An 18,657-nucleotide genomic window follows, 5' to 3' on the forward strand; every position below is an offset into this window, starting at 1 on the left:
GTTATGGTTCAGTATTTGAGGTGTACATACTCATCATCTGAACATTTTCCCTTGGATAGGAGGATGTATATGTACACATCGTAGAACAGGGAGTTGTACAAAAGTTTATATGAAAGAGATTGCCCAAAAATTGAATTGAGGAGTGCTCTTACATTGACAAATAACTTTCTCAACAAAGGTTTATGCTAACCTCTGAGGGAAAGGTGAAGTGACATTTTGGGTGTGAACCCTTCTTCAAAGCAAGAGGAGATGTTGGTCTCATCTTACTTTTAAGAAGGGCTCACACCTGAAACATGACTCACCTTCTTTCCCATAGCAGTTAGTATACCTTTCACAACATTTGGTTAAGAAAATTCATGATCCAAATAAGAATACATTGTCCATTTCCACTGACCCAGACCGACTCTAATCGTTTTTAAAGACTAGTTACCCTTGCCTGAGGAGAGGGTATTGCATTTGAGTCCGTTTGTTTGTTTGTCTGTTTGTTTGTCTGTTTGTCCACACAGAATAAATATGATTCTCTCTGCAACTGTTGGTCCGATTGACAGGAAATTTTCACCATAGGTGCAACTCCACCTGTAGAATTTTTTAAATCGTAATTATGACGTCATAGGTCATGTGGTTCGGCCGCCATCTTCGAAAAACCGAAAATTTTTGCACCTCTATATCTCCGAAAGCGCTGAATAGAAAAAATTGAGACATGGCTCATTGTAAAGAACTCTCCATTGGGAATAAAATATGTTAATGATGATGTCATAGGTGCCTCCATTATGATGTCATAATTCGACAAGTACAAAACGTCATCCTATCAAGATGAAATTTCTTGAGCGCCATGTCGGCATAAATTGGTGGAGAAAAAAATAATGATGACGTCATCGGTCACGTGGTTCGGCTGCCATATTTGTTTTAACACAAAAGCCTTAAAAACGACTGAAAATACATCCTGGTGAGGGTTTGCAATCTCTGATTGCTCTTTCTTGTTTTCCATTGCATTTGTACAGTATATGGTTTGACAAACTTACAGCCATCACCAAAGTAATGAAAACAAGCTGCTAGCTTTTTGTTCTTTAATGTTACTAATTTTCATCCATAAATCTAAGGTGTTGTCATCTAAAATTGTTTTGTCCCTAACCCGTTATGCTTGGCTAACTGTTAGTTCAAACGTGTCACAACATTCCTAGCAGATAAACTGTACAGAAATTGCAAGAAAACAAAATATTGTTGCGGATATGGGATTTGGCCTCCATCCATATCCGCTTGTAAATATTCCCCTATTTCCCCAATACTCCCCAACTATCCCCAATCCCCCATTCCCTAGTCCCATTGTCTGTAAACAACACTCTGTAGCCCCGACCTTCCCCTTTTTCCCCCATTAAATGTCGTGCCCAGGTTCACCGCATCTCACGTAGACAACTATAGGACATCTTGCTAGTTATTCTTAGTCTATGTCAGTTAAGGACTCGTTTCCATTAATTCTGACTCTTCGTTGCACCAGAATGTGATTGTATGGCACCAGTAGTAAGTTTAGGACCTCCCAATACCTCCCCGCATCTCTTCCTCATGAAACAACAACACCAACAACAACAACAGCGGCGCGGGGAGTGCGCGTCCTCACTCCGGCTTGGTTAGCCGCCATTGACCATGTGCTCCGACGGGGTTACCACACAGGGGCTCACTGTCAGCTCCTCGTCAAGGGCGGAGCCCGGTAACCCCGCGCACCCAATAAGAAGCGGCGGACCGATTCCATCTGGGGCGGAGCTAACGAGCCGAGGGCGTGTCACTCCCCGCTGGACATTCGCAGGAAGACGGAGGTGACGTCAGATGCGCCTGAGCTTGGAGAGAAAAGGACGCCACCTCCAGCGCGACGATACCTCCCCGCCTCTCTGGACCGGACCGGGTCGATTCTGCCCCTGAGCTCAAGGTGCACCTTGAGCTATCGACTACCTGCCCTTCCTTGCCATCAATCCCTGTGTGAGTCAGTCTTGTCCCGTTTGTCTGTGGTCTGTCGGGGCTAAGATAAGACCGTGTATAAGTGCCTATCTTTCTGTGCTGTACCTCTTGTGCCGTGTAATCTAAACGTTCTGCAAACCCATATTATATCCTCCTCCGGAGGTCTTGAGAACTGTACCCCTGGTGTCGTGTCATTTAATCCCAGCCGTTGTGTCCTTTCCTTCATTGATCTAGCGTAGCGCGATTCGGCCAACGTTCGAGTGTAATCGGGTAACTTGTGCGAACACGGCGGCCATTCCGCTCGGCCCAGCATAACATCTTAATAAGTCGTGTCCGCAGCAATTGGTGTCGGGAAGTGGGATCGGTCCCGGAGCGCGTTTCACGCGCTCAAAATTATAACGGCGAAATTTAATTGTGTTTTACAAAAAAAAATAAAAACCCGAATTTTGAAAGTCGCGCTATGGCAGACCAAGACGGCTGGGTTCCGGTAGAGGAGAGTGAGGCAGGGTCGATCCAGGACCAAATTGAGGGACATGAGGAGAGCGAAGCAGTGAGGGTAGCAGGGTCGCAAAATAGCGTCGTCGCGCACGAGGTTACGGGCGCGCAAAATGGCGCCTCGCACATGGCCACGGCGACCACGCCCGCGACCGTAGTAGCGCCGCTGGTAGATTTGAACCTTTTTTTAATACAAATGAAGGCCCTTATGGCCCAGAATAGTGAGCAAATGAGGGCTGATAGAAAGCGATTGGGTGAGCGATTGGAGGGCCAAAGGGGGGCAATGAGGGACGAAGCGAGGGCTCAGAGTGAGCAATTGGGGGTAATGGGAAACCAAATGGGGGTAATGGGAAACCAAATGGGGGTAATGAGGGACGAAGCGAGGGGTACCGGTGAGGGGTTAGACAATAATTTTAAGGGATTAGACAAGAAATTTGGGAAATTAGACAATAGATTAGGGGAAATACAGGAGGGGTTAACGGGGGTAGAAAATAGAATGGCTGCCCAGGAGAATCAGATAGAGGGAGTGAAAAATGGGTTAGAGGGGTTAGAAAACAGTATGGAAGGCAAATTGAGGGACATGAGGGACCAAGCGGAAAGGGAAGTTAAACAAATGGGGCAGCAGATAGAGGAGGTTAGAATGGGGGTAGAAACTAAACTGGATGCTCACAGGGAGGAAATGGAGCAGATGAGGGTGGCATCTGGGCAGGAGATGCAAGTGATGGGAGAAGAGGTGTGAGTGAGGAGGTCGGAGGAGTGCGCGAGGAGGTGAGGCACTGTAAGGAGCGCATGGAGAAGGAGGTGAGAAAGGGGACTGTAAAATTGCAAGGTGGTATAGAGGAGTTGACGCTGGGAGTAGAACAACTGACAGTGGGACAAAAGGAGTTGGGGGACCAGGTAAAGAAGAACACAGCGGTAATAGAGGGTTTAAAATCGACACAGAAGGAGATGAAAAAGGACGTAGGAGTAATTAAAAAAGAGTGTCAGACGGTACATGAGGACCTGACGAGGAAAATGGACGAGGTGACAGAGGTAATGGAGACGAAGGACCGGCAGGTGAGGACGCACATGGAAACGGTCAAGGTAGCCTTGGAGGACGAGCTTGAGGAGACGTACCGGGAAATAAAAGAGGTGAAGCAGAAATTAGAAGAAGTGGAAGAAGGGGTGAGCGAAATTAAGAAGCGACGGAGAGGGGATAAGAAAGAGATAAAAGAGGAGATAAAAGAATTGGTCCAAAGTCTGTGTTCGGATCGTGATGATGTGCTCATTAACCGGATGAGGGATTCGCAGGTGATGGAGGAGAAGCGAAGAGGAAGAGGACCCGGTGTAAGTGGTGACCAATATGGTCGTGCGTATGATGCGCCAGGTGATTTAAGAAGCTTGGGGGTCGAGATGGACCCGGGTGTTCGTGAGAGGCCGTTGGTGAAGTGTGCGACAGGTCTGGTGTGCGAAAAAGGAGGTGTGCGAGAAAGTCCGACTCTGGGGTGTGTGAGGAAAAAGTGCGTGCCAAGGAGTGAGGGTGCTGGCGAGAGTGAGTCGGTCGTAGCGCGTGTGTGAGGGAGCACATGGAAGCGCGGTGTGGTAAGTGTTACAGAGGGTGTGACGGGAGAGTGTGCGCAAGAGTGTGCGCGAGAAAGGTGTGTGACGGACAGGTGCAGGGGGAAAGAGTGCGCTGTCAAAGGCAAGGAAGAATGCACGCCTGTGGTGAGTGTTACAGAGGGTGTGACGGGAGAGTTGGCGCAAGAGTGTGCGCGAGAAAGGTGTGTAACGGACGGGTGCATGAGGAAAGAGTGCGCTGTCGAGAGTAAGGGTTAGTGCGCTGTCAAGAGTGGAGGTGAGAGTAGTAAGAGTGACACAGAGCGTGAGTTGGTTGTGACAGGTGAGAAAGGAAGCACACCTGGAATGGTAGAGCGTGAGTGCGAATGCACGCTGGAATTGGTAGTGAGGCACGTGGTTGGGTGTGCGAGTGAGAGCACACCTGTGATTGTCACAGAGGAGGTGACCGAGGAAGGGCCGCGAAGAGGTGTGTTGGTGAGGTGTGCGACCAACGAATGTGTGCCAAAGTGTTCGGTGGTCAGGTGTGTGACCAAGGCTGGGAGTGGAATGAGTGTACCGAGGTGTGTAAGAAAAGGTACGACGAGGAGCATGGAAACGGCTGCATGTATGAGCAAGAAAGGGGTAGCGTATGCTTGTAAGCATCCAGGTGAGGCATCGACGGTAACCGGGTTAGAGGTTAGAACGACTTATAGCCGAATCGGGCCCTCGGTGCGTGCCGGGCCTCGCTTTGAACGGCCGCGTCCGTGCTCCACTAGGCGGAGCTGGCAGCCCGATAGGAAGGGTCGTCATGGCGACCACTTTTTGTTGAGGCATTCCGGCAGGTCGAGATCGGGCCATGGGATGGCTCTGTGCCGAGATGGTGCGTGGGATCTCGGCCCGGGTAAACCTCCTTCCCTGCACCGAATGCCGGACGCATCCAGCCGCTGGCACAGAACAACCCGCATTCATGGCTTGGCTGTACGAAGCCGGGCTTTGGACAGGAATTGGCTCACCGAGAGGCATTAGTGAGTAGACTGTGTGATGAGGTTAGTGTTTTGGACCCAAAATTAGAAAAAAAACAAAATTTGATGATTGGCAAAGGATTGGCAGTAATGATTGGCAGATGATGGGTAGTGATTGGCAAATTTTTGATTTGTTGAAATTTGATGTGCAAAATTGGTAGTGAGCGATGGGCCCGGTGGGTAAGGGTGGCATCCCTGCCACCCTTCCCAAGTGGGGCAAAGGAGCACTAGAGTAGGGGGTGTATGGCAGTGAAAACTAGCCCGGGTGGGTTAGGATATTGATAGGGCCCTAGAAGATGACATTAGGTAACGTTAAGTTTAGTTAGTGACTGATACCTGTAGTGGGGACGCAGGTAGATTAGTGTGGATTATAATGACGAGGGAGCGCAATAGTTTAAAGGGACGACTGGGAAGCGCAAGTTTCAGAGGGGAGTAGTTAGATGAGATGATGCTGTGTGAGAGCTGGACAGGTGTGTGGAGCAGTGTATGAGTAGTGAGTGTTGTGGATCAGCGCGAATGCGCTTGGGGAGAGAAGGGTGCAGGTGGCACCAGGTGTGAGAGCACAGGTGTGCAAGTACAGGTGTGTGGAATACATGGAGTATTGGAATGAGTGGTGTGGAGAGAGTTGGAGTAAGTGGTACGGAGTGGTGTGCATGGTGCGAAGGTGTGGATGGGGGAAGAGTGGACCCCTTTCACGAGTACCCGGGGCGGGTAGTGTAAGTGTTAGGTAGAGGGTAGAGGTAAATTGTGGTTGGATATTGGCATTTGTGGTGCGGTTGCAGAATGGTATTGTGGATGGGTGCATTAGTGTTGTGGAAATGGCTGGGCGTGTAGCCTGTTAGTGTGTGTAGTTGGTTTGGGCACTCCACCACTGTGAGGATGTCGGCCAGGTGAGGCCGCAGGTGGGCTCTGGGAGCCGGTAGAGTTGTGGATGGGGCCCGAGGATCCGGAGGACGGACCCGGGTAGCCCAGTGCCAGAGAGGGCACCGAGTGGGGAGAGCGCCAGAGGGCCTTCCCCAGGTAGATAGGTTAGGGTAAGGAGCAGGTAAGCTCGGAGGCAACTGCAGTGGTGGAGGTGTGCAGGTGGGTAGACCTGCTGGGAGAGCTACACGTCGCAGCCCAGAAATTGTGCGAAGGCACCGGGAGATGAATCGGGGGAGTGAGACCCCAAATTGAAAGGCACCACAGTTTGGTCAATGGGAATTGGTTTTTAGAACCCATAGTGTAAGTTGGCCAATGGATTGGCAGGGAAAGACCCCGGGTAATGTAAAGTTGTTAAAGTCATTTAGGAAATAGTTAGGATTGATGAACCTGTCGCACCATACGCAGCCACTTACCTGTGGTGATGATGATGACTCCACACCTGTGTTTTCTTTGTTCTGTGTGCAGGAAATGAGAATTGCTGTGTGGATTTGTGAGACGCATCACGACGTGGATGAGACATTGGGGTGATTCCATCTCTCCCTCCTTAGGAGGGACTGATGATGAATTGGTGATGGCAAATTTTGATGTTGAATTGGAGATGGCAAATTTTGATGTTGAATTGGAGATGGCAAATTTTGATGTTGAGTTGGAAATGGCAAATTTGATTGGTTAGGAGGGAGAGAAGACGAATTTGGTTTATGGGAGGAACGGGGAAGACAGTAGGGACGTTTGTTGATGTGTAAAGTAGATGTTTATGGGTAGTGTTGTGTTTTGTGGATACAGTAAGGGGTAAGGGAGGGGCAATGTAGGTTACCTGGTTGGGGGGGGGGGGGGGCGTACGGTAGGAACGTACCTGTCTCACCTGGTTCCCATGTGCCCCCAGTGTGCATCACCTTGTATTGCGTGCACTTTTGCGCCCTTACCACCTTACTCACTTGTCTTCTTCTTTTGTCTCCCACCTCCGAGGATCTGGCTTTGGGGCAGAGAGAGAGGAGAGAGAGGTGCTGGCTCCGCAGTTGTGGGCCTGTACTTTCGCTGCTTGCTGCCTGGATCGATACACCATATGGACCGCAATGTTTGTGGCCGCCCACCATGGACCGCAGTTCTTTTGCGGGCAAGCACCACCCGTTGATGGACCTATGGGTCAACGTGGCACCTATGCCATACAGGTGAACCACTAATAGTTGGCCCCTGACGGCCACAATTTAGAAATGGACGCGGTTGGCGCCTTTCTTTATTTTTGAAAGAAGCCAGAAGGCCAAGTGCACCACATGAAGGCAAGACCAGCGGCAGAACATCGGCCGGCTGCGACACCACCGGTGACGTTGAACATTTTATTGGTGCACCGGATGGTGCTGACTGTGTTATGGGGTGGTGCTTTTGGTGCTTGGATGGGGTGCTCTGCACATTATTAAAGGCCGTAGGGCCACAGAGCACTCGTGGGTTGGTGTATCGATGCTGGCATGCGTGCTCTCTCTATGCATAACATCTGCATGTGTTCCTCCAAAAACAGGTCCTGGATCGTAGTGTAAATATCAGTGTAGTCTTGTGTAAATAATGCTCCCTACCGGCTGTATGTTTAGTTTGAGGATTCTTTCCGCGATTCGGTTATCCTGTGGGTGTGTTTCTGTGAGGAGAAGGGTGCAACGTCGCAGGGGGACATATTTACTCATTTGTGAACATCTGTAAAACTGTCGCACTCAGGGTTGAGTTAATAGTAGAGGGAGCTACATCTGAGTGCCACACTAACGTAGGTAAAGATTTATCGGGTCGGGACGCCCCGAGGTAGAGAAGGGTGCAATGTTGCGGATATGGGATTTGGCCTCCATCCATATCCGCTTGTAAATATTCCCCTATTTCCCCAATACTCCTCAACTATCCCCAATCCCCCATTCCCTAGTCCCATTGTCTGTAAACAACACTCTGTAGCCCCGACCTTCCCCTTTTTCCCCCATTAAATGTCGTGCCCAGGTTCACCGCATCTCACGTAGACAACTATAGGACATCTTGCTAGTTATTCTTAGTCTATGTCAGTTAAGGACTCGTTTCCATTAATTCTGACTCTTCGTTGCACCAGAATGTGATTGTATGGCACCAGTAGTAAGTTTAGGACCTCCCAATACCTCCCCGCATCTCTTCCTCATGAAACAACAACACCAACAACAACAACAGCGGCGCGGGGAGTGCGCGTCCTCACTCCGGCTTGGTTAGCCGCCATTGACCATGTGCTCCGACGGGGTTACCACACAGGGGCTCACTGTCAGCTCCTCGTCAAGGGCGGAGCCCGGTAACCCCCCGCACCCAATAAGAAGCGGCGGACCGATTCCATCTGGGGCGGAGCTAACGAGCCGAGGGCGTGTCACTCCCCGCTGGACATGCGCAGGAAGACGGAGGTGACGTCAGATGCGCCTGAGCTTGGAGAGAAAAGGACGCCACCTCCAGCGCGACGATACCTCCCCGCCTCTCTGGACCGGACCGGGTCGATTCTGCCCCTGAGCTCAAGGTGCACCTTGAGCTATCGACTACCTGCCCTTCCTTGCCATCAATCCCTGTGTGAGTCAGTCTTGTCCCGTTTGTCTGTGGTCTGTCGGGGCTAAGATAAGACCGTGTATAAGTGCCTATCTTTCTGTGCTGTACCTCTTGTGCCGTGTAATCTAAACGTTCTGCAAACCCATATTATATCCTCCTCCGGAGGTCTTGAGAACTGTACCCCTGGTGTCGTGTCATTTAATCCCAGCCGTTGTGTCCTTTCCTTCATTGATCTAGCGTAGCGCGATTCGGCCAACGTTCGAGTGTAATCGGGTAACTTGTGCGTACACGGCGGCCATTCCGCTCGGCCCAGCATAACATCTTAATAAGTCGTGTCCGTAACAATATCATGCACAATAAGATATTTGCAACAGAGGAGTTTGTTCATTGTCACGGTAACCTTTGTGGATCCTTGACTAGCAAACCAGATGGGGTTCATTGTGGTGGCAGCCGTGTGTGCAGGTCTCTACTTCTTCTTCCTCGTCTTCATGGTCATTCAGGTTTTCCGTAACATCAGTGGGCGGCGTGGTTTCCTGCCATCCATGAGCCACAAGCGCCGCCTGCACTATGAGGTTGGTGCTCATGTGTATATATGTGTATATGGAACCACCTTCCACATTCCCTTCAATCTCAACCTTCCCTCCAGGTCTTCAAGACAGCTGTTCACCACCATCTCAAGTCATCTCCATTTCAAAATCATGGTCTTTTATACACCTTTTAAACCACCCACCCTCCCAAAAATTTTGCTTTAGTATCCATCTTGTACACCCCTTGTGTTCTCCCTTACCCCTCATCGTTTCCGGTTACCTCATGATTGTTTCATGTTACCCCATGGTTACCTCCACCTCCTCAAAACTTCAAATCCGCTTCCGGTTCCTCGGGTGAGGAAGCGTACTTTGAGCTCTCCATGGCATCAAAGTTTAAGTATTTTCCCATTCGTGTCTTTGTCAAATTTCCACTTGTTATTTTACTGTTACTGTGTTACTGTGTGTTTCTAGTTAGTTTTGGTTTTGTAATTTGTGCAAACGTGTGTAATTTATCGTTTTCTGTGTCGTACCTCGTGTGTGGCCTGGTCCTTCTAGGCTCCCTCCCCCCATCGGTATTTTGTAAATCTAAGTTCTTTCCTTCGCTGTATTGCTTGTTTCTTTGATTTTCTTTTCTCCCCCTAACTCCCACGAACATCTTACCCTTTGTCTAAAGTTTTAAATACAAAAAACAAACAACAAAAAAATTACTTTATTATTTCCTTCTCTCTTCGCGGACACGTGCTTGTTGTCTCGCCCCGCCCCCTTTTTCTTCCACCTCTCCAGGCGATACACTCCTTTCCAACTCCAGTTTCCTCCATACTCATTCAACCCTTCTCCTTCTTTCTCAAATCCACGTCCTCACTTCAGGGACTTTTCCCAGATTGTTTTTCACGGTTTTGTTTAAATATTATTTAAATATGTTTAAACTTTCCCCTGCATTGTTTTATTCAGTTTATTACAACATGCTGTTTTTCTTCCTATTTAAAAGGCTTTTTTCAATTTCCTCTTCAATTCATTCCACTTCAAAAAAAAAAATTCAATCTCTTACAGTTCTTCCTCCCTACATTCTCTAAACTCACCTGCATTCCACCCCTCCTCTATCATTTTCAAATGGATCTCTGACTTGAAAATCACAATAAACCCAGTTTGTAATAAATGTTCGTTTTTCATTAATCATCCACTTTCTAAACTCCCCCCTCACCCCTCCACTTCAAAACTCCTCCCTCACCCCTCCCCTTCAAAACTCCCCCCCCCCTACCCTTTCCCTTCAAATCTCCCCCCCCCCCACCCCCGACCATCTTTCTCCAATTCTCCCCCTCCCCCCTTCCTCCTCAAAGCTGCCTCCTCCCTACTTCGTCTCCCTTCTATCTCATACCTCCACATCCTCCAAACTTCTACTTTGCTCTGCTCCCCCTCAAACAACCCCTCACTGTGCCTCATCCCATCACCATCAAACCTTTTGTCCTCCTCATCCTTCCCTTTCTCCTATCTCTGACACACTATCAACAGCTCTCCCTACCTCCCCCTTTCACCCTTCATCTTACCCTACACCTCCCCTCCCCTGCTCTGCACCCGATGCTCCCCCTCTCTCCTCATTAACGGTATGGACCTCAAACATCCGGGGCCTTCGCTCTCAAACCTGATTGATCTCTCCATACAGGTTGCTTCTGACAAACCAGACATAATCTGATTAACAGAAACTTTCCTCCAAGATGTCTCCGATTCCTTAATATATCTTCCTGGTTACTCCCTCCTCCGGTATGATAGACCTGAGCCTCGTCCTGGTGGTGGGGTTGCTATCTTTATCAAAAACTCTTCCTCACTCTCCTTGCACTGCCCTCTCCAAACCCCATCCCCAGGAGTACCTCTGGCTATGGCTTCCTATCTGCTCCCACCTTTTGTTCATATGTGTTCTGTACCATCCTCCAAACAGTGATGACTCCATTTACATTTCGCTGTCTGACAACATGAACCAACTTCTATCAACTCATCCCAACTCTCTCTTCTTCATATGTGGCGACTTCAACTGTCATCATGCCAGCTGGCTCGGTGTGGGTACCTCTCTCACCAGCTATGGCATCTCAGCAAAGGACTTCTGCGACTCGTTAGGACTGAAACAATCTGTCAATTTCCCGACCCGGATCTCATTCAATGGAGCATCTTCTCTTCTAGACTGGGTTATGACAAACTTCCCTGCAAATGTCTGCTGCTCTTCTTCTGCTCCAATCGGTTCTTTTGTTCATTTGCTTGTTAAAGTGGTTATCTCTCTGGCCATTCTCAGAGAGCCTCCTCAGCGTCAACGAGTCTGGCATTTCACTCAGGCTAGTTGCCATGGTCTTCAAGCAGCCATCAATCATCTGGACTGGTCTCCCATCTCTACTGCCTCTGACATCAACTCTTCCTGGGAATTCTTTCAAAGTAAACTGCTCTCTCTCATGCACAGATTTATCCCATCTCGTCTTCAGTTGTCATACCCTTCCTCCCATCCATGGTACACTGAATCTTGTGGTGAGGCAGTTGCCCTGGAACAACTTGCCTTTGCCTCTTGGAAGGCTAATCCAACTGAAGGCAATCTCAGTTCCTTTCACAAAGCTCAGAACAAGTGTGTGTCTACCCTCAGGAGAGCCAGGAAACAATATCTCTCTACTCTCAAGACCGAACTCTGAAACCTGTCTCCCTCCTCCAAATCCTGGTGGCATCTGGTCAAATCTGTTTCTGGTGTTGGTTCTCCCTCCATCCCCTCCCTTACCTCAAATGGCTACACAGCTGACACCGCACGTGACAAAACCGAATGCCTCAACTCAGTGTTTGCCTCAAAATCTTGTGTCCCAAACCCATCGCTCTGTACCCACCTTACCCAGTCGAACCCAGCGGATCCTGAACTCTGTGTCCTCTCCTGACAAGTTGGAGAAGTTTCTGTCAAACCTCGACTCTGATTCTGCAACTGGACCAGACGGCATCAGCCCATGGGTCCTAAAATCCTGCTCTGCCGCTCTTTCACACCCTCTCTCCATTCTCTTAACCCTCTCTTTTGCTCAAGGTCATCTGCCATCTGCTTGGAAATCAGCCAACATTACTGCTTTGCACAAGAAAGGTGCAAAAACAGATCCATGCAACTACAGACCAATCAGCCTGCTCCCAATAATCAGCAAGGTCATGGAATTGATCATCGCTTCTGACATCAAATCCTTCCTCTTCTCCAATGGCTTGATCTCGGATCAGCAATTTGGATTCAGACCAGGTCATTCTACTCTGGACATGCTGCTTCTGCTGTCTCAACAATGGATATGTTGTGGAACTAATTAATTTAGCCTTGACTGATAGACAGACTCAAAAATAATTAATGTCCAAACTGTTTAAGATAATTGACTGATTTTTAATGAAACATGGAGGACTTTGCTTATGTTACAAGGAAGATATACATTAAAGGAATACAGAAAACCACTTGGCATGAATCCAAATCCAAAAGAACACACACACACACAAACACAAGAATTCCTAAGCAAAATCCTGAAGCATTTGTGCAGCACAGCCTTTCTTATACTTGTGAAGACAAAGGACAATAGGGTGGGGGCTGTGGGGAGGAGAGAGAAAGAGAGGGAGGAACTTAGATCGGGAGGGATGGGGGAACGAGAGAAGAAAAGTTGCAAGAGATTCAAGCGTGATGAAGGCAAACTGGTTTTGTCCATTCCTTTCATCTTGGGAGAGATTTTAGGTTACAGAAAATACAATTTTCCGTTATTGTGAAGCATACAGTTATAACATAATACATTTCCCATTTTGTCTCAGAACATGCCCATTTTGTCTCACAGTTGTGTTGACTTGAAAGAAAGTGTGCAATTCCTTTGATTCCCCAGAGAACGGTATTTCTCCAGCCCAGTAGCTAGGCAACTATCTAGTCAGGTTCACTATGTCAATAAATTATATTTCGTTCAAAATCATGGTAGATTAGCAAACCTATACATTTTTGGAAAGGTTATAGCATAAGGAAACTAAAAATCAATGTTTACATTTGGAGAGATACCTGTATGGCGGCCATTTTGGATTTTCACAATGGCCACTGTAAAATACATATTTTGTTATATTTCTGCCTCTAATTACCCTAAAAACTTTCAAAAATATACTAAACCTATATTTTCAGGGACAAGTAATCCAATGAAAGTATCAAATTAGTGCTATGGGGAATGGTAAGACACGAATCAAAGGTTTTGAATTGCAAAATACTGTCTTTATATTCGCGATAAGTTGCATAATCAAATACATGTTATCATTTTGTACAGGCAGTTAATAACATCAAAATGTGTCACAATAATTCATATCACCAAACATACACAGGCAGTCAACAAAATCATATATACACATGCAGTCAGTATAACTTCACATCTACACAGGCAGTCAATGACAAAATATACACAGGCAGTCAATGGCATCAAACATACACGATTACAGAATATGCCATTTAGAGTTCGTCATCACTGTCCTGTGTGTCGTATCCGACAATATAGTCCGCATCGTTTTCACAGTCCGTTCCACACAAGCAAAGGTCTGTCAAATTGATTGGCAAATCGAATTGGTCGAATGGTCGATCGAATCGAATTCGATGAATCGAATCGATCGAATTGGTCGAATGGTCGATCGAAGCGATTGGTCGAATGGTCGAATTGGTCGAATTGGTCGGATCGAATTGGTCGGAATTGGCAAATGTAAACATTGATTTTCAGATTTTCCATGTAATAACGTTTCCAAAAATGTATAGGTTTGCTAATCTACCATGATTTTGAACGAAAAAACATAGTGAACCTGACTAATCTCTTCTCCTTTTGTAGGATGTGCCGGATGAACAGCTCAATACTTATTAAAAAATAGTTTTAGAAAGTTTCTCTCGGCTTATACAAAATATTACCAATAATAAAATGTTTGTTCTATAGTCCAAACCATTTGAGTATACAGTTAAAGTTTTCGAACTCATAGACAGTCCTTTTGGACAACAAAGTTTCGGCTCACCAGGTGTGGAGCACGTCATGCAACACGGATTTGGCCTTCACTCCTCCAAGATAAGAGTTAAGCTTTTCCGAGCAGGCAGGTTCCTGCAGCAACCATTTGCCTTTAGCTTTATTTATGACCTCTCGAGTACCAGTTCACTGGTAATTCCCTGTTTGTCGTTAAAGGCGGCAAAAAGGGTTGGCGTCAGGAAGGGCATCCGGCCGTAAAACATTGCTTCAAAAAGGGGACCGAAAAACAACAACAACCACGGTTCCCGAAAAAGGCCAACCCCCGCTTTGCGGGGAAAAATGGCCTCTAAAGGTGGTTATATTTTTTTATAATGAAATGTTTGGTGTTGGGCTAGCGGCTAGGGTGCCGGCTTAGGATCCTAGGATCCTGGGTTCGAATCCCAGTCGATCGCTGAATTAACGCCAGGGGGGTTGACTCAGCCTGTCATCCTTCCGAGGTCGGCTAATTGAGTACCAGTTCACTGGTAATTCCCTGTTTGTCGTTAAAGGCGGCAAAAAGGGTTGGCGTCAGGAAGGGCATCCGGCCGTAAAACATTGCTTCAAAAAGGGGACCAAAAAACAACAACAACCACGGTTCCCGAAAAAGGCCAACCCCCACTTTGCGGGGAAAAATGGCCTCTAAAGGTGGTTATTATATATAATGAAAAGCTCTGAGTAAATAGTTGCTAGTCAATACGTTCTAAAGAACACAATTAAAGCTGATTAATATATGTATTTATGAAGCTTAAGTATGCAATTAAAACTTAAGTGTTTGCAACATCAGGTGGAGGTTCAAGGAAATCCACTTAACTTACACAAATTAGGTACGCAATTAATTCATTTTCTCCCACAGATGGAGGTCCTCAATGCCAAATAGGAAATCAGAGCTGTCTCCTTTGCCATATCTCGTACCTTCGATACGGTCTGGCACCCCGCCCTGCACACCAAACTCTCCTCGTATGGTATCAATGGAAACCTCCACGCATGGCTTGCAGACTTCCTTTCTGGTCGCAGTCAACGTGTGGCTCTGAATGGAATTCTCTCTTCTCCCCCTGCCTGTTCAGGCTGGAGTTCCTCAAGGCAGTATTCTGGGCCCTGTGCTTTTTCTTGTCTTCATTAATGATCTCTCCGACTCTCTGGAAAATCCTCTCTATCTCTTTGCTGATGACTCCACTCTCTGCCGCTCCATATTCCAACCCTCAGATCACCAGGCAGCAGCCTCTTCACTCTCTGCAGACTTGGACAATATCACAAACTGGTCAAACAAGTGGAACATGTCTTTCAATCCTGACAAATCTCACACTCTCACTTTGTCTCTCCGAAAAGACTGTCTGGACAACCCTCCCATCTAGTTTCAGAACAATCCTCTTGAATAAGTTTTGTCACTCAAGCTTTTGGTTCTCACTATCTGCCATGATCTTTCCTGTCGCCGACAATTTTCCTCCAAAGCCAGTCGCCGACTGGGCATCCTCTGTCGTGCGGTCCTTTCTGGGCACTTCTGAGCTCCTCACCACATACAAAGCTTCATCCGCAGCACAATGGAACACTGATCTTCCCTCTGGGCTGATGCTCCTGCCTCACACCTAGCTCGGCTTGACGCTGTTGAAACCAAACCATTCAGAATCATTGGAATCTCCCACGATCAAGCTGATTCTGAGGGCCTTTCTCTCTCTCATCGCAGGCAGGTAGGTGGTCTTTCTGTCTTCTACCGACTCCTCTCCGGCCTTGCTCCCCCTGCTCTGTCTTTGCTCTGTCCCCCTATTATTCCTGCAGGACACACAAGATCTGCCAGCAACCATCTTCTGGTGAAACTGCCAAAATCAAGACTCTCTGCTCACCTTCGCTCCTTCATTCCTCTTTTCTCCCGCCTCTGGAATAAACTCCCACACTCTTCAATCCCTCTCTTCCCTCCAGGTCTTTAAAACAGCTGTTCACCACCATCTCTTGTCTTCCCTCATCCAAAACCTTGATCTTTTCTACCCCCGTTAAAACACCCCAAATCCGCCTCTTTAAATCCCCAACTTCTTTCCTGAAATTCCTAGAAGTGTTCATTTGTTTTATACCATGTACCCCTCCCTCCTCCCTCAGCCCTCCCCCTTCCACAGATCTTCTGACATCCCTGTTCTCTTCTGTTGTTGTGCTTGTGTACTTCCCCCTCTCCCCCTCTTGTCTCCTGCTCCCTTCATTGCATGTTTTATGTGTCTGTGCATCTTTTCATGTTTAATGTGTTTGCTCTTACAGGAGCCCCGATTCTGTATTATAAAAAAAATCGTTATCTGCAATCCTCGTTTGTTTTTCTCTGTCTATTTTCTCCCTCTGCCCTGGTGTTGGCATTTCCCCTTTCTCCTGCTGTTCCCTTTGTTATGTTGTGTCCTGAGTTGTTTCGTGTGATAGCCCTTTTGTGAGCCTAGACCATATAGTTATAATATAGTTATATATATTGTCGTGCGATTCCCCTCGGTTAAGACCGGGAAATCACAAATGGAAACGAGCTTACTTTGAGGAGTTCGGGTCAATGGCGGATTTTCTATACAAGCACGGGAGGAAGAAGGGGAAGAAGAAGAAGAAGCGGGAAATAATCCAAACCAAACACGGATTTCGAAAAGAAAGGAAAAATAATTAAAAGGTTTATTTACAAGAACTATTGGCACAAGGAAACGTGACGATAAAAACTAAATCCTAAGTTGGGACGTCCCCACATCAGACTTAAACAACAGGACAAAGGAGGAATCAATAAAATAAAACGTGTTTGTGGATGCGTCTTAGCTCGATCAGTATTCAGGTCCGCTCATGTCGTCCAGGCACGGCTCCGGCGTCGGCCCAAGCAGGCCTCGACACACCCCCGTGCACTAGGCCCCGACAAGGCCTCCCGCGCGAAGCGAGCGGGCGTGCAACCGCTTCCGCAGCCATGCAACGTCCCCTCGAATTTGGCACGGCTCACCGATGCACCCAACGTTCGTGGCGAGAGGGTCAAAGGTGAAGGGACCAAACGAGCAGGGTGAGGCAAGGGCAGAAGAACAAGGGCAAGAAGAAGGGTCGAGACAGAGGTCCGGGCAGGATGGATCCAGGGACTAGAAGGGAAAATGTCGGCTCGCCCGTCGTTTTGTCAATCGCCTCGTGACGTAAACCCTGTTTTTCTCCAATCCCCGCCTCGCTTGTCAACATCTCGAATGTTCTTCTCATTGGCCGAGCGCTTTGCGCCGTGATGTTAATCCATCCCGAGGTGGGCGTGGCCTCAGCCTGCCTGTCCGATGTCTGCCTGCCATGCCAGGGTCATGCGTGACCGCTTCCTGTCTGCTCTTCCGGTAAGTTTTATCGTCATGTGGTGGAGGGGGATTTAATTAGTGTGTGCACTAATGGATCTATCTACTGTTTATTAGTGCATTGCCATACGGGACAAATGGGTTATCACCGAGGGGATGACGTACAAGGGAATTAGCATAATCCCTACGCTAGTTAACAAGCCCCGCCCCCCTCATGGCGGGGACGAAGACACAAGCTTAATCCGACATTCGGGCTACAGAACTTATTACATCAAGATTCCCTATCATGACAGCCGGAGCATAATGCCTACACAGATCTACCTGGATCTATATATCCCCCAACCCAAAATTCATAACAATAATATATATATATATGTATATATATACACACACTCTTATATACAGTCGGACCCCGCTATTCATGGTTGATAAAATGCGACATGTTTCCCTATTCGTGGAAAAATGTCCCGCGAATTCGCGTTTTTCTTTTTCTTTTTGCAGTCGTGTTCCGCGAAATCGTTTTTTTTTTTTTCCTATTCACAGCCATGTTCCTCCACGCATATATATGTAAATATATATATATATATATATATATATATATATATATATATATATATATATATATATTATTTGGACAATATTGCATTGCAGGAAGTAGTATATTGCTGTCATGATGGCGAGAAAAAGGCAATTAACAAAGGAAGACAGACAGACCATTATAACCCTTAAAAAAGTGTAGGTCTTTCCTTTAGAGAAATTGCAAAGAAAGCCAAGGTGTCAGTGAGTACAGTTTCCTACACCATCAAAAGGCACTTGGAAACTGGAGGAAACTCTAACAGAAAGAGGTCTGGCAGACCCAAAACCACAACAGAATCAGAAGACAAGTTTCTGAGAGACAACAGCTTGCGTGATAGGCGGCTCACAGGACAACAGCTTCAAGCACAGCTTAACACTGGTCGAAGTAAGCAAGTCTCAGTTTCAACTGTGAAGAGAAGACTTCGAGCTGCAGGTTTGACAGGCCGAGTGGCAGTAAGAAAGCCATTGCTAAGATGGCAAAATAAGAAAAAGAGGTTTGCCTGGGCCATGAAGCACCGCCAGTGGACTACTGAAGACTGGAAGAAGGTCTTATGGACCGATGAATCAAAATTTGAAATCTTTGGTTCATCACGCAGGGTTTTTGTACGCCGTCGAGTCGGCGAAAGGATGGTTCCTCAGTGTGTGACACCAACTGTCAAACATGGAGGAGGAAGTGTGATGGTGTGGGGGTTTTTTGCTGGTTCCAGAGTCGGCGACTTGCACAGAGTGACTGGCACCCTGAACCAAAAGGGCTACCACAGCATTTTGCAGCGCCATGCAATACCCTCTGGTATACGCCTAGTTGGTCAGGGGTTCATCCTACAGCAAGATAATGACCCTAAAC

At 47.4% G+C, this 18,657-nt stretch overlaps 1 protein-coding gene across 9 annotated transcripts in view; it reads left to right on the top strand.

The window, feature by feature from the left end:
- The window catches only part of WLS (Wnt ligand secretion mediator), a 98,917-nt gene that overhangs the window by 74,801 nt on the left and 5,459 nt on the right, over positions 1-18,657 (top strand). For all 9 annotated transcript variants that reach the window (XM_078771388.1, XM_078771384.1, XM_078771390.1 and 6 more), the window contains one exon: positions 8,885-9,028. In XM_078771388.1, coding sequence (XP_078627514.1) covers positions 8,885-9,028 — 144 coding nt within the window. The remainder of the gene's footprint in view (positions 1-8,884; positions 9,029-18,657) is intronic.

Source organism: Myxine glutinosa, chromosome 2, assembly GCF_964187855.1.
Source record: "Myxine glutinosa chromosome 2, kmMyxGlut1.1, whole genome shotgun sequence".
Lineage (NCBI taxonomy): Eukaryota > Metazoa > Chordata > Myxini > Myxiniformes > Myxinidae > Myxine > Myxine glutinosa.